This window comes from Temnothorax nylanderi, unplaced genomic scaffold, assembly GCF_030848795.1.
Source record: "Temnothorax nylanderi isolate EJ_2023f unplaced genomic scaffold, tnyl_v1.0 TNYL_tig0453_pilon, whole genome shotgun sequence".
Lineage (NCBI taxonomy): Eukaryota > Metazoa > Arthropoda > Insecta > Hymenoptera > Formicidae > Temnothorax > Temnothorax nylanderi.
The window spans coordinates 131,396-146,630 of record NW_027249515.1 but is presented as its reverse complement, the minus strand read 5'-3'; the positions used below and the strand labels follow the sequence as shown (position 1 = coordinate 146,630).

Below are 15,235 nucleotides of genomic sequence, written 5' to 3'. Positions count from 1 at the left end.
CGATCTCACTTAGTTCGTTTTCGGCCCTTGTTCTCAGAGAAGGTGTCCGTGTTTCCCCTGGTTTGTCTGCCGACGACGTTGACCCTTCTACGCGGTCTTCCCAGGTCTCTCTGGTCGCGATTTTGGCATTTATTCCTGGAGAAGACGTTGTTGTCACTGACTCCTGGCTTCCCGTCATCAACGGTTGACGCCGACCTCGCAGGCGTGTGTACCAGGTAGCCCTGGTTCCTCTTCCATGGATTTTTCCCGAGGAAGACGTCCGGAATCGCCAACTCCTGGCGCCGCTATACTACGTTGACGCCGACCCTATGGGCGTGTGTACCAGGTGACGTCGTCTCGTGCTGCGTCGTTTCTTCCTGAAGATTATCGCGGTTTACGCTTATTTCGCACGGTATTATGCGTTGATACGCGTGCGCTTGTCAACGAAAAACTAAAGACTTATGCTGCCGCATGAACCGAAGAAAACAAATAAATATTTGAATCGACTGGAGAATTAATCCTAATTTGTATCGCCTTACGGACGCGCAATTCTTAATCCTATACCTATTCTACGTGAAAGAAATTATGCCTTATGGGCGGACTAAGTTATCCTATCTTATAATGTCCAAAACTTATTTGCTAAACGAAATAAACGAAAATGTGAATTGTCTGAAGGGCGCGCGGTTGGACCGTCAGTTAGTGCGTAACTTCAAGATAATTTTAATTGCCCTTTCCTGCGAATTTCCAATTAATCCTGTTCGTTTTGACACACTGTGCACATCTACAGCTCAGATTTTTGTCGCTCACTACTCTTGGTATCCTATGCCTTCGACACTGCATAAAATCCTAATCCATGCTCATGAAATCATAAACTTTTGTATGCTTCCTGTGGGAATGCTTGGTGAGGAGGCATCGGAGGCCAGAAATAAAGATTATAAAAAGTACAGGGAACGTCATAGCAGAAAACACAGTCGTAAATCAAACTTAGAAGACATTTTCTATAGAGCGATGGACATCTCGGATCCAATTATATCGACAGTGGGTCTTCAGAGAAGAATTTAAAAGAGAACGAAACTGTCCTTTCCTTCTGAAGTGACAGAATTATTCGTGATACCTGAAGCAAATTTCAAGCTATCACGTTAAGGATGAGGCCAACGATGAGGTCTCGTCTGATCTTGAAGAAACACTCTTGTTCAGCGACGTAGAACTGTCGGACGAAGATTAATTTCAGATCATTGATTTCTGAAGGTTTTTTTAAATAACGTGAGAGGCGAGGGGACTCACTCAGAAAGCACCCCGAATACAGTGAGAGGCGAGAGGACTCACTTTAACAAAGCACCTCGAATACAATGAGAGGCGAGGGGACTCATTTTAATAAAGCACTCCGAATTACTGATACGGTAATTAAAGGGTCTGAAATCGCACTGTAACCTCCTCGTGGTAGGCCCTGGAAACTACAGATTTTGTAGGCAAACTGCAGGCGTTTTAATTAAATAATCATATCATTTTATTGTGTAAGTACCATATTGGATCCGCCATTTTGAATTTCTGAATTTTGAGTACGGATTCGAATTCAGCAACCTCGAAAACTTTTTAGTATCAAATTGCTACACAATCGGAGCATTTTTAGCAATTTCGTCCGCCATATTGGATCCGCCATTTTGAATTTCTGAATTTTAAGTACGGATTCGAATTCAGCAACCTCGAAAACCTTTTAGTATTAAATTGCTACACAATCGGAACATTTTTAGCAATTTCGTCCGCCATATTGGATCCGCCATTTTGAATTTCTGAATTTTGAGTATGGATTCGAATTCAGCAACCTCGAAAACTTTTTAGTATCAAATTGCTACACAATCGAAGCATTTTTAGCAATTTCGTCCGCCATATTGGATCCGCCATTTTGAATTTCTGAATTTTGAGTACGGATTCGAATTCAGCAACTCCAAAAACCTTGAACTATCATATTTTATAATAATTGGAACATTTCTAGTATTTTGGCCACTTTTTCTAGTTTCTCGGCCCACTGTGCGTTGGAGAGGACGACGCGACGGTGCACGAGACGGTGTTCGCCCGCTCGGACTCGCAAATCCACCCGTGCCGATAGCGAGCATCAACGCGGACATTGGATGCGCTTGACGCTCGAAGGAAGGTAAGTGGCCGCGGAAGGAAGAGGCAGTCATATAGGTATAATTGCCTGTTATAAAGAAGAAAAATAAGTTCAATTTAATTATTTATAAACTTTTTCTATTTTGAATTTTAAAAGTAATTTACTCAAAGAGTTAAAACAACCTAGCTTCCGAAGCGCAAATCTAGCTCGCGGCTGGTCAGGGTTCGGAGTAGGCGCGGAGGCACAAGGCTCGGTTTTCCGGGTGAATTAACAAAGATTTATTATTCGGTGATCGGTGTTATATACATGAGTCGCGTATTTTAACGATGGAGTGATATATACAAGTTTTATTCGCGGACGGCACGCTATTAACAATCTAGTCGAAACTCGAGATATTCCGCTGGCGCAGCGGAACGCGGGCGGTGATTGGCGGACCCGCGCGTTTGCTGAATACTGCGCGGTTCAACGTGGGAGCGCGGGTTCGTGCGCGGCTGTATCGCGATGCGGGCGCGGGTCGCGGCGTTCGAATACCGGGTTGCGTTTGTCGGTGTCGAGGATATAGACTTTGGAAAAGGCTACCGTGCGACCGAGACTCTCAGCAAGCGTAGAGAGCACCTCTCTACTCTGTTTCGCGGCGGTGCTTAACGGGAGGTTGACGGTATCGGGCGGCTGAGACACTCAGCGAGTATAGGGAGCAACTCCTATGCTGGATCGCCTGGATTCCGTCGCTCAGAAAACGGTACCGTGCGGCCGAGACTCTCGGCAAGGGTAGAGAGCACCTCTCTATCCTGACTCGCGATGGTACGGTGTGCTGATGGTCTATCGGACGGCTGAGACCCTCAGCAAGTCTAGAGAGCAACTCTAGCCTGTTTATATACCCGCGGCTGTGTTTCGGAAGTGGCGGGGGTATGAGCGACGGCAATCGCGAGCGCCGGGATGGAGCGGTGGGACGGTCGGAAATTACGGGCGTCCCGACGCCGCGATTGCGTTCGGCGGTCTTTGGTCGGTTTCGGCACCGCTCGGAGCTCCGAGTCGGTTGCCGCGGTAAGTCCTTCGCGTGGACTTATTCGAACGCGTTTTGTAAACAATTAAAATATAGCACACTGTGTCTTTCCTCGCCCGGCGGATGTTCGGTCGGGCGGCATCCGGCTGATTTTCGCCGGGAACGGAGCGTTTTTGGGGCGTTATAGAGTAATATGTTTCAGGTACGGTGTCTTACCTGAAGTGAGAACTTTTCTTGAATATATAGGAGACCGATCATGACGACGGTAGTGGAAATTAAAGAAAGTATAAATTGGCATCTTTAAAATTACCTCGGATAGCTTTTACCTTATAACGCTCTCATTCAATATTCATTCATTCCTTCATTCATTTATTCATTCATTCATTCCATTCATTCTATATTTTAAAATATAGAAACATTACACAGGCACACAAAATAAAAAAAGTGGTCTGTTTTTTTGACCAGACCCACCTATCTTTATGTATTTTGACGCGCTGAATCCGAATCTGAAGTCCGTTTAACCCAAACACCCTCAAAATTTCGAGTAAATCGCAAAAAATAGCTAAAAATGGCGAAAAATCACGTTAACGAGTGCGAGAAAATTCGGAAAAATTTTTTCTGACCTGGATCAAGTGTGTTTCTTTTGTATTTTGGCGCGCTGAATCCGAATCTGAAGTCCGTTTAGCCCAAACACCCTCAAAATTTCGAGTAAATTGCAAAAAATAGCTAAAAATGGCGAAAAATCACGTTAACGAGTGCGAGAAAATTCGGAAAATTTTTTCTGACCTGGATCAAGTGTGTTTCTTTTGTATTTTGACGCGCTGAATCCGAATCTGAAGTCCGTTTAGCCCAAACACCCTCAAAATTTCGAGTAAATCGCAAAAAATAGCTAAAAATTGCGAAAAATTACGTTAACGAGTGCGAGAAAATTCGGAAAAATTTTTTCTGACCTGGATCAAGTGTGTTTCTTTTGTATTTTGACGCGCTGAATCCAAATCTGAAGTCCGTTTAGCCCAAACACCCTCAAAATTTCGAGTAAATTGCAAAAAATAGCTAAAAATTGCGAAAAATCACGTTAACGAGTGCGAGAAAATTCGGAAAAATTTTTTCTGACCTGGATCAAGTGTGTTTTTTTTGTATTTTAATGCGCTGATTCCGAATCTGAAGTCTGTTGAGCTCCATTACTAAAAAAATTTGGCAAAATCACAAATTAAAAAAAAATGAAAATCGTGAATAGTAAAAAATCCAGAAAAAAAATGTCATGGATATGAATTACTTCAGAACAAATTGTACGGAATCAGGTTTATTTTGATGTTCTTCTTATACTGTTTTTCTCCTGTAGCGAACTCTTTTCTCTTCGAATGACCTATGCAGTGGGTTTCTCTTTCTCTTCTTCCCATTCTGATTCGTTTCTCTCTTTAGTGTCCAACAGTAATCTGCCATCATGTTGATATCCCATCTTCCTTGGTATCGAAACTCCATTTCACGTATATCTTGATGGAATCGTTCTCCTTGTTCTTCACTGTAGTCTCCAAGGTTTTCAGGAAAGTAGTTAAGATGAGAATGTAGGAAGTGCAATTTGAGATTCATCAAGCAACCTAACTTTTTAAAATTTTTCAACAACTCTTCAACCAAAATCTGGTAATCCTCACTCCTCTCATTTCCTAAAAAGTTCTGAGATACATTCCTGAAACTTTGCCACGCTGCTTTTTCAGTGTCATTCATCTGTGTAATGAAATTTTCGTCTCGAAAAAGAGTTCGAATTTGAGGACCATCAAAGATACCCTCTTTCAATTTCGCATCACTTATCGCGGGGAACTTTTTTCCTAATTGCACTTCCTACATTCTCATCTTAACTACTTTCCTGAAAACCTTGGAGACTACAGTGAAGAACAAGGAGAACGATTCCATCAAGATATACGTGAAATGGACTTTCGATACCAAGGAAGATGGGATATCAACATGATGGCAGATTACTGTTGGACACTAAAGAGAGAAACGAATCAGAATGGGAAGAAGAGAAAGAGAAACCCGCTGCATAGGTCATTCGAAGAGAAAAGAGTTCGCTACAGGAGGAAAACAGTATAAGAAGAACATCAAAGTAAACCTGATTCCGTACAATTTGTTCTGAAGTAATTCATATCCATGACATTTTTTTCTGGATTTTTTACTATTCACGATTTTCATTTTTTTTTAATTTGTGATTTTGCCAAATTTTTTAGTAATGGAGCTCAACAGACTTCAGATTCGGAATCAGCGCATTAAAATACAAAAGAAACACACTTAATCCAGGTCAAAAAAAATTTTTCCGAATTTTCTCGCACTCGTTAACGTAATTTTTCGCCATTTTTAGCTATTTTTTGCGATTTACTCGAAATTTTGAGGGTGTTTGGGCTAAACGGACTTCAGATTCGGATTCAGCGCGCCAAAATACAAAAGAAACACACTTGATCCAGGTCAGAAAAAATTTTTCCGAATTTTCTCGCACTCGTTAACATGATTTTTCGCCATTTTTAGCTATTTTTTGCGATTTACTCGAAATTTTGAGGGTGTTTGGGCTAAACGGACTTCAGATTCGGATTCAGCGCGTCAAAATACAAAAGAAACACACTTGATCCAGGTCAGAAAAAATTTTCCCGAATTTTCTCGCACTCGTTAACGTGATTTTTCGCCATTTTTAGCTATTTTTTGCGATTTACTCGAAATTTCGAGGGTGTTTGGGCTAAACGGACTTCAGATTCGGATTCAGCGCGTCAAAATACATAAAGATAGGTGGGTCTGGTCAAAAGAACAGACCACTTTTTTTATTTTGTGTGCCTGTGTTATTAAATTATATTATAATATTTCATCGAGATTGTTCAAGCTACATTCAATATCAAACATTTATTCATGCATAAGCCATGGAAGGTCACATAGTATTAATACCGCGTGACTCTTCCATGGTTCTCTATCACCGCAGTTAATCTTTGGGGCATAGATTGCACTAAGTTCTGGAATAACGCGAGCCTTGCGCGGAAACCCTCCCACACATCAAGAACGTGTTGCGCAAGTTCCTCGCGTGTACGCCGAATTCGTGGATTCCGCTCTTGAACAATTATGCCCTAAAGATTTTTGATCACATTCATATCCGGAGATTTGGCTGGCCAATCCAACGTCTTAAGGTTGGATTGTGTGGCCAACCAATTCTGAACCAATCTTGATCGATGCACTCCTGAATTGTCTTGAACAAAATTAGCACGAGGTACACCAGAAAATGTTTCCGCAACGTATGGCATCATCATATTAGACAATATGTCTATGTAGACTCCTCACCGTTCATACGTGGTGTGGTGCGTACCAATGGTCCAGGGCCGCGCGAGGTCATGCACCCCCAAAACGCTAATGTGATGCGGCCACTTCGTTCGCGGAAATACACATTATTCTCATCGTACCTCGCCTTTTGTTCTCCACAATGTCACACGTCCAGATTCATCCGTTGAGAATACTTTTTCATCAGAGTAAATAGTATTTTCCCATTCATTCTTCCAAGGCAAATGTTCTAAGGCAAAAGCCATCCGTTGGTCTTTGTGATTTTGCGTTAGAGTTTGCTTTTGATCAGGGATAAGATGATTATATGCCTGTTCCCGCCATCTACGCCGAACAGTTTCCGCGGAACAATTTAAATTATTTTCCACTACCGTCTGTTGTGCTGACCGGAATTTGTTCGCTTGAATTAAATTGTGGAGAAGTTCGTCGTCTTCAGCGGAAGTACGTTGCGGTCGACCTGGTATGGGTCGTCGGTTCACATGCCCTTCTACTTCCATTTGTCGCAGTAATCGATAAACTGTATTCCTCTGCAATACGTATTTCTCTGCAAACACATATTTTAAAGATTAAATTAAATAACGCAATAGATGAGTTTAATGACGTATAACTTATTCAAATAGAGAAATACAGTAACACAGAATAATAAATGCATGGATACTTTACATTTACGTAACATATTCTGGAAACCTCTGTTACTGTCAATCCTGCATTTGTATATGCAAGTATTTTACCTCTAACACGTTGCGAAATAGGACCAGGCATTTTTATATCAATATTGTATTTACACCAATATTTATCGTTAAAAACTGAAACTTTGTTAACTTAGAAGAAAACATATATATATATCTCTATAATAACAATTGACAACTTGTTTATGTTGACAACTTGTTTATGTTATTAAACTGAGACAAGTTAACCAATTTTTCAGTTTTTAACGATAAATATTGGTGTAAATACAATATTGATATAAATTATAATATAGAATGAATGGAATGAATGAAAGAATGAAGGAATGAATAAATATTGAATGAGAGCGTTATACGGTAAAAGCTTCTTCTTCTTATGACGCCATCTCCTTTCGAAGGTTTGCGATCCAAATGGCCAACATAGTTTTAGATACTGCCATGCGAAAGATGTCCACTGAAGTACAGCCAAACCATCTTCTGATGTCTTTCAGCCAGGAATTTTGGCGCCTGCCGATGGATCTCTTCCCCTGAATCTTGCCTTGGATGATCAGTCGCAGGAGTTCGTATCTTTCTCTTCGCATCAGGTGTCCTATATATCTCGTCTTTTTCTCCCTGATTGCCAACATGAGTTCCTTCTGTTTCTGCATACGGCTGAGGACTTCCTCATTGGTTATTTTGTTTACCCATGATAGGCGCAACATACGACGGTACAGATACATTTCGAAAGCATCTATTTTCCTTTCCGTATTTGGGTCAAGAGTCCAGCTTTCACAACCGTATAACAGGGTAGAGAATATGTAGCACCTGATCATACGGACCCTGAGATCCAAGCTTAGATCTGATCTCGTGAAGAACGTCTTCATACTCGTAAATGTTCTTCTAGCCTGCTCGATTCTTGATCTGATCTCTTTCTTAGAGTCATATAGACTGGTCATGACGGTTCCAAGATATTTGAAGAACGAGACTTGTTCCACAGTTGCCCCCTTAATAATCAGATGTGCATGCACATGTGTCTTTGAGAAAACCATGGTTTTGGTTTTCGTAGTATTCATGAAGAGGCCAAAGCTTTCACTGTGTCGAACTATGCGGTCTATCATGTTTTGCAAGTCTTGCATGTTCTCTGCTAACACAACGGTATCGTCAGCATATCTGATATTATTAACCGTCCTGCCATTAATCTTAATTCCACCAGTAACTCCCTCTAGAGCTTACTTGAAAATAGCCTCCGAGTATATATTGAATAGTAGTAGTGATAAGACACATCCTTGCCGCACTCCTTTCTTGATGAGAGTTGTTTCCGACGTTGCTGATTCCAGTCTAACTTCTGCGGTTTGTTGCCAGTAGAGGTTTGAGATTAAGCGTATTTCTTCACTGTCGATCCCAGTCGCTCTGAGGATCTCTATCATCTTATGATCTTTGACGCAGTCGAATGCTTTTCTATAGTCAATGAAGCATGCAAATACATTGATGTTCATGTCCCTGCATCTTTGTGTTAGTACGTTCAAAGAGAACAACGCTTCGCAGGTGCCAAGACCATTCCTGAATCCGAATTGGGTTTCATCCAGCTGGTATTCGCATTTCCTGAAGATCCGGGTGTGAATTATTCTAAGGAATATTTTTAGAACATGAGACATGAGACTAATCATGCGATAGTCATCACAGCGTGAGGCCTGAGTCTTTTTTGGCAGAGTAATAAATGTCGATTTCAACCAGTCGGCAGGGATATTACCTGATCTATAAATCGCATTGAAAAGTTCGATCAGTAGATCCAGTCCCTTACCTTCTCGGTCGGCTATCAGTTTGATTATTTCAGCATATACGTTGTCTGGGCCAGTGGCTTTTCCGTTCTTCTGAGCTTTTATTGCGTGGACAACCTCGTCCTTGGTAATGTCTGGACCGCTCTCATTTATGTTTTTGTCTACTTGCGTTGGCGTTTTTGGTCTATCAAAGAGCTCCTCCACGTATCTCTTCCATACTTGCAGTTTTGCTTCCACTCCCGTGATTATTTCGTTGTTAGCATCCCGTAGGGTTAGAACTTGATGCTTTCGGGCACGATTTGTCATTTCCTTTACATTTTTGTGCACATTGAACGCGTCATGTTTTTCTTGAAGTACATCGATTTCCTTGCACTTCTCAGACATCCACTGTTCCTTTGCCTCTCTGCATTTTCTCCGGATCTTTCTATTGATTTCTTTGTATAGCAGAAGATTTGGCTTTTGTACCCTTCTTTCGATCATGAGTTCTAAAATTTCCGTGGTCATCTACTCCTTCCTACCTCGGGGAATCCGATGTCCTGAACCTGTATCTCCGTTATGGTGGTCTTTATCTTATCCCAGGTTCTTTCTATTTCCACTGTGGTTTATTCCGGTCTCTGAATTTCCTTCAGTTCACCCTCGAGTCTGGAACTCACATATGTCCGCATGTCTGGTTTCTGCAACTGTCTGATATCTATTTTTTGCGGTGTTCTCGCCTTCCTGGCTTTTGTAAGGCGTCGCATTCGGAAGTCCATGGCGACTGGGTTGTGGTTAGGTTAATCACTGTTAATATCTGCACCAGGAGATGTTTTTACTGTTTGCACATATTTCCTCAGCTCCGTTCCTATTAGGATAAAATCAATTTGATTTCTTATGATTTTTCCCCTGGCATCAGCAGGAGACTTCCAGGTGTGTAATCTTCTAGGATGTTGTTTGAAGAACGTATTAGCGATAAGGAGATTATTTTCGACGCAAAACTGAACGAGTCTATCTCCCCTAGTATTTCTTTCACCCAGGCCATACCGTCCTGCGGTATCCTCTTCTGTACCAGATCCGACTTTTGCATTAAAGTCACCAATGACCATGGTTAGCTCACCTCTCTTTGTGAGCCGCATAGCTTCCTCTATTTTGGAGTAGAATTCTTCCATCTCTGCATCCGTCTTGTCATTTGTTGGCGCATACACTTGTATGACATTCAGTGCTCGGTGCTCGGTTTGCAGTTTCAGCATCATAACTCGGTCATTTAAAGGTATAAACTCTGCAACTGATTCAGCAACTACATTATTTACAAGGATGGCCGTTCCATATCTATGGTTGGTATCTAAGCCTCCAGAGTAGTATATGACACCGTTGCTTGTTTTCTGCATACCGGATCCAGGCCATCTAACTTCGCTGAGTCCTAATATATCGATGTTCAATCTGGACATTTCTGCTTCGACATTTGCCAGTTTTCCTGCCATGTATAAGCTGCGTACGTTCCAGGTGGCAATTCGTATTTTTGTGTTATATATTTTGATCTTGTATTTACTTTCATTATTCTTAGTGGTAGACGACGGGGAGATTCTTAGCACCCTCTCCTCACTTAAGAGGTGCCCCGGACTGAGGGCCGAATTTTTATTGTTTTCGTCAGCCATTAAGATGTTTTAGAAGAAAATAGTGTAGTAAGGGTTCCGTTTCTTTTCTATACCGCAGTGCAGAAGCCGGGTTCGCTCACTATTGCTAAACGCCTTCCGGTGTTCAGTACTCTACCGCTCACGCGCTACAGCCTGATTCTGATGAAACTGCTGCCTTTCATCAGTGCTAGATTTTTGGTCCGCCCCGAGTATTTCATTTCCTCGGTACCATCCATATCTGGGAGGCATTCCCCGATTCGCCACCTGGGGAGGCGCTCGATGGAGGATCTAGCAACCCCACACGGTATCGCCGATAAAAGCTATCCGAGGTAATTTTAAAGATGCCAACTTATACTTTCTTTAATTTCCACTACCGTTGTCATGATCGGTCTCCTATATATTCAAGAGAAGTTCTCACTTCAAGTAAGACACCGTACCTGAAACATATTACTCTTTGAGTAAATTATATTTTAAAATTCAAAATAGAAGAAGTTTATAAATAATTAAATTGAGCTTATTTTTCTTTTTTTTATAGAGTATACCAGGCAATCATACCTATATAACTGCTTCTTCCTTCCACGGCCACTTACCTTCCTTCGAGAGTCGAGCGCATCCAACGTCCGCGTTGATGCTCGCTATCGGCACGGGTGGATTTGGGAGTCCGAGCGGGCGAACACCGTCTCGTGCACCGTCGCGTCGTCCTCCCTAACGTTGCCGTCGTCGTCGTCGTCGGCGCCGTTCGTCCGAATGTCTTGGCCGAGCTGAGTAAACACTTACTCTCCGTCGCGCGGGGTGTCGAGCCTACCAGCTCGCGATGTGTGTGCTATCGACGTGGTGTTACCAGCGAGAGATTGCAGTTATTCACCAACGTAATAATCATATAAATTAGATAAATATAACGATCACATAAATTATATAATGATCATATAAATAATAATTAATTATTATAATTAATAACATACCTATATATTAATTCTGAACTTTTTTGCATTTAATAGCGTTCACGAAACAGAGTTTAGAGGTGGGCTTGGCGCGGGTGGGCTGTGAGCACATTGTCGCTTTTTTCCTGCAGGATATGACGTGAGTGGATTTGGGATCGCCGCTGTACTGCCTCGTCATCCTGGCGGAAAAGCTTTATCCCCTCGAAGTTTCTCACGCAGTATGCTCTCGACAAGACTCAATTTAAAGAAATGACGCAATGAGTATAATCTTTTTTATCCAACGAAGAATAGAGTGAGCTCTATTCTTCTTGTACAGCGACTTAGGCACAATAAATTGATTGTATCAAGTATCAAACTGTTGAATATTGTATAAATATAACGCGATATATTTTATACAATTACCCGCGTACTCTCCGCCGCGCGGGGTGTCGAGCCTACCAGCTCACGATGTGTGTGCTATCGACGTGGGCTGCGGTCCGATTCACGCTCACAGCGTTGTAAGCATCGTTCTGTCTTCGTTGCACATCGAATATCAAACGAGGATAGAGTAATGCTTACAATGCTGTGAGCGTGAATCAGACCGCAGTCGTGGTGATACTAGCGGCCGCGCGCGGAACGGTGTGCATGACAGCTATGCCGTTATCATGATGGTCCGCATTATCGGCGATGAATTTCTCACGGAGGACTGGGACCGAAAGTACTACGCCAATCACTACACAATGCTGCCCACCACCTCTCTTCATCATCCTCATCACCCTCGTAAAGCTTGGCTTCTTCACGTATTACACAGTGGCGATGGGTGAAGTGAATCCCTCCGGTCGATGCCGATCGACAGTGTCTTCATTTACAGACCGGACAAGCGGCTCGAGCTTTGGAGATTCGCTTTCTACGTGTTCCTGCACGCTGGGTGGCTTCACCTGCTGTTTAACCTGGGGCTACAGGTGGTCGTGGGACTTTCTTTGGAAATGGTTCACGGAAGCCATGTATAGATGTATCCACTCATTGTGAACACGCAGAAGAGTGTGCCATATACGTTTGCGCAAGCAACGCGAAGGGGACAGTTTCTCGTTTCTTTATATTATCTGCAAGGATGTATATGATGGTTACTGCAGTCTGCATCTTTGTAAAGCAAATCATATCTGAGTTACAATTATAAATATAGAATATTTGTTGCAAAATAAAATTGACTCCTTTTTATATATATCCATCATTTTTATTCAAACAGCATTGTCCGCTTCTATCAAACCTTTACAGAATGTCCAGTCCTTTGGCAAAATTCTACAACGTATAGAAATAGATAACAAATCGTTTAGCTCATATTATATCTTAACTAGATAGACTTACCAAACGTCGCACAATATATAAAAGAAATAATTTAAGACTTGAAAGTTATTGGAATTACTCTATATATATATATGTCGTAGGCAAATGGTTATTTTAATAAATAAAACTAAACAAACTCCCAGCGTGATACCTAACTGCTTGAATCAAGACGCTTGATTATTCCGCACGATTGACCAGTCATCATATTTAAAATTGGCACACTTTTGCATGCGCGTGTGGCCACTGAGCATGCGCATGTGGCCGCAGGGCATGTTCAGTGTTGCTATATCTCGTCGGTATGACAGGAATCATAACCTGATTTCTGTCAACTTTAACATTTAATATCTCGCGTCGCGGAGCAGAGCGACACTTTTTTCTGCCAGATTCTTTCGTTTCGTGCAAAAACGCGTCGACTGAGCATAATTTCATCGATATTTGAGGTGAGGCCCCTAAACTAAATAATTACCAAAAATACATTACTTTAATGAGTACAGACAGAAATATAATTGTCCAGGGCCAATGGCTGACGGACATACATATGGATCATTTCCATCGACTTGTACAAAATTGTTCCAATTATAGACCGGTAGAAACATGTCGAATACAATTGCCTGATACGATTCAACCTGTATCACAAGATAAAAAACACATCCAAATATTGTATAGTAGTTCGTCACATTGTGTGTGTAGTTATTATGATACAAAAAATATATTTATATATGATTCTTTAAATAATAAAACATTGCATAAAGATCATAAGCTATTCTTGCAAAGATTATTTCCAACATATGATTTTAAAAAACGTCCCATTAAATGCTACTGTGCAACGTCAACCGAACAGTAGCAATTGTGGTGTTTTTGCTATAGATTTTGCTACTTCATTGTTATTCAATATTAAACCTGACAAAGTAAAGTATGAACATAAGTTTATGCGTTCACATTTGATACAAATTTTGGAAAAAAATGTTATTGAACATTTTCCTCAGGATTTGCAATATGCTAATCCTCAAAAAGTACTTCCATTAGCAGTAATAAGAGATAGAGAGGCTAAAGCGACTGCTCAACGTATGAGAAGACATTTTGAAAGTAATTACGCTAAAAAATGTCGGGCAGAAAAACAGAATTTAGAAAATCGCGCTACAAAGCAGCAACGATGCAAACAGAGTTTACCAAATAATCGTGCTCAAGATTCACAATGTGCTGTTTCTCAAAGAGTATTTCCATTAGCGATAATAAAAGCGACAGAAACTGAAGTGATTGCTAAAAGTGCAGAGACACATTTTGAAAGTAATTATGCTACAAAATCTCGTGCAGAGCAACAGGATTTAAACAATCGCGCTATTATAAAGCGACAGCGATCCAAACAGAATTTAGAAAAAAAGTAATTTTAAAGCCTGAAGAAAAAGATATAATTATTCGAGGCGAATGGATTACGGACGATCATATGGATCATTTCCATACACTTTTGCGAAGTTGTTCAGATTATAGACCTGTCGGAACATGGCGAAAACAATTGCTTGAAACGATTCAACCTATACCACAAGATAGAAAACATATACAAATATTGCACAGTTCGTCAGCTCCATTAAATTGTACAGATCCAATACTTATAAATCGAAATGGACATTGGGTATGTAGTTATTACGATACAACAAAAATATATATCTATGATTCACAAAATAAAAAAAAATTGCACGAACATCACGAGGTATTCTTGAGAAAATTATTTCCAACATACGACTTTGAGAAACATCCTGTCGAATTTCCTACTGTGCAAGTTCAACCAAACTGTAATGATTGCGGAGTTTTTGCTATAGCTTTTGCGATTTCATTATTGTTTGATATTAAACCTGACGAAGTTAGATATGATCATAGAGTAATGCGTTCACATTTGTTGAAGATTTTTGAATTGAATACAATTGAACATTTTCCTCAAGATTCAGAAAGTGATGCTCAGACAGTGCTTCCATTAGAAATAATAAGAGATATTAGTAATACTGGAAATAATTGCGCTAAGAAACGTTGTCGAGAGGAACAGGACTCGTCAGAAAATAATTGTGCTAAAAAACGGCGTCGATATCAGAATTCAGAAAACAATTGTGTTAATACTAAAATTAATCGCGCTAAGAAACGTTGTCGAGAGGAACAAAATTCGACAGAAAATGATTGTGCTAAAAAACGGCATCGATATCAGAATTCAGAAGACAATCGTGCTAAAAGACGACGTCAGTATAAAGACAACTTAGCAAATAATCGCCTTAATAAGCGAAAACGTTATCTTATACATTCTCAGCAAAAACGAGATAGACAAAGGAAATATTATCTTATATATTCTCAGCAAAAACGAGATAGACAAAGAAAATATTATCGTATACATTATCTTATACATTCTCAGCAAGAAAGAGATAGACAAAGAAAATATTCTGATCGTAAATGGCTTTATAATAAGCGATATTATGAGAGAAAGAAGTCTAAATACGTACTTGCAAACAAAAATCGCGATATTGCTAAAAATATTAC

General features: G+C 40.6%; 2 protein-coding genes across 2 annotated transcripts; both read right to left on the bottom strand.

Moving 5' to 3' along the window:
• Positions 1 to 7,458: 7,458 nt before the first annotated feature.
• On the bottom strand, positions 7,459 to 8,199 carry LOC139782929 (uncharacterized). The gene has a single exon (XM_071722012.1). It carries the CDS (start codon positions 8,197 to 8,199, stop codon positions 7,459 to 7,461), a length of 741 nt encoding a protein of 246 aa, XP_071578113.1.
• A 1,415-nt stretch (positions 8,200 to 9,614) lies between these two features.
• LOC139782928 (craniofacial development protein 2-like) lies at positions 9,615 to 10,298 on the bottom strand. The gene has a single exon (XM_071722011.1). It carries the CDS (start codon positions 10,296 to 10,298, stop codon positions 9,615 to 9,617), a length of 684 nt encoding a protein of 227 aa, XP_071578112.1.
• Positions 10,299 to 15,235: the final 4,937 nt, after the last annotated feature.

Excerpts from the sequence above, each read along its gene's own strand:
- LOC139782929 (XM_071722012.1), bottom strand. The coding sequence starts at position 8,199 with ATGCAAGACTTGCAAAACATGATAGACCGCATAGTTCGACACAGTGAA.
- LOC139782928 (XM_071722011.1), bottom strand. The coding sequence starts at position 10,298 with ATGGCAGGAAAACTGGCAAATGTCGAAGCAGAAATGTCCAGATTGAAC.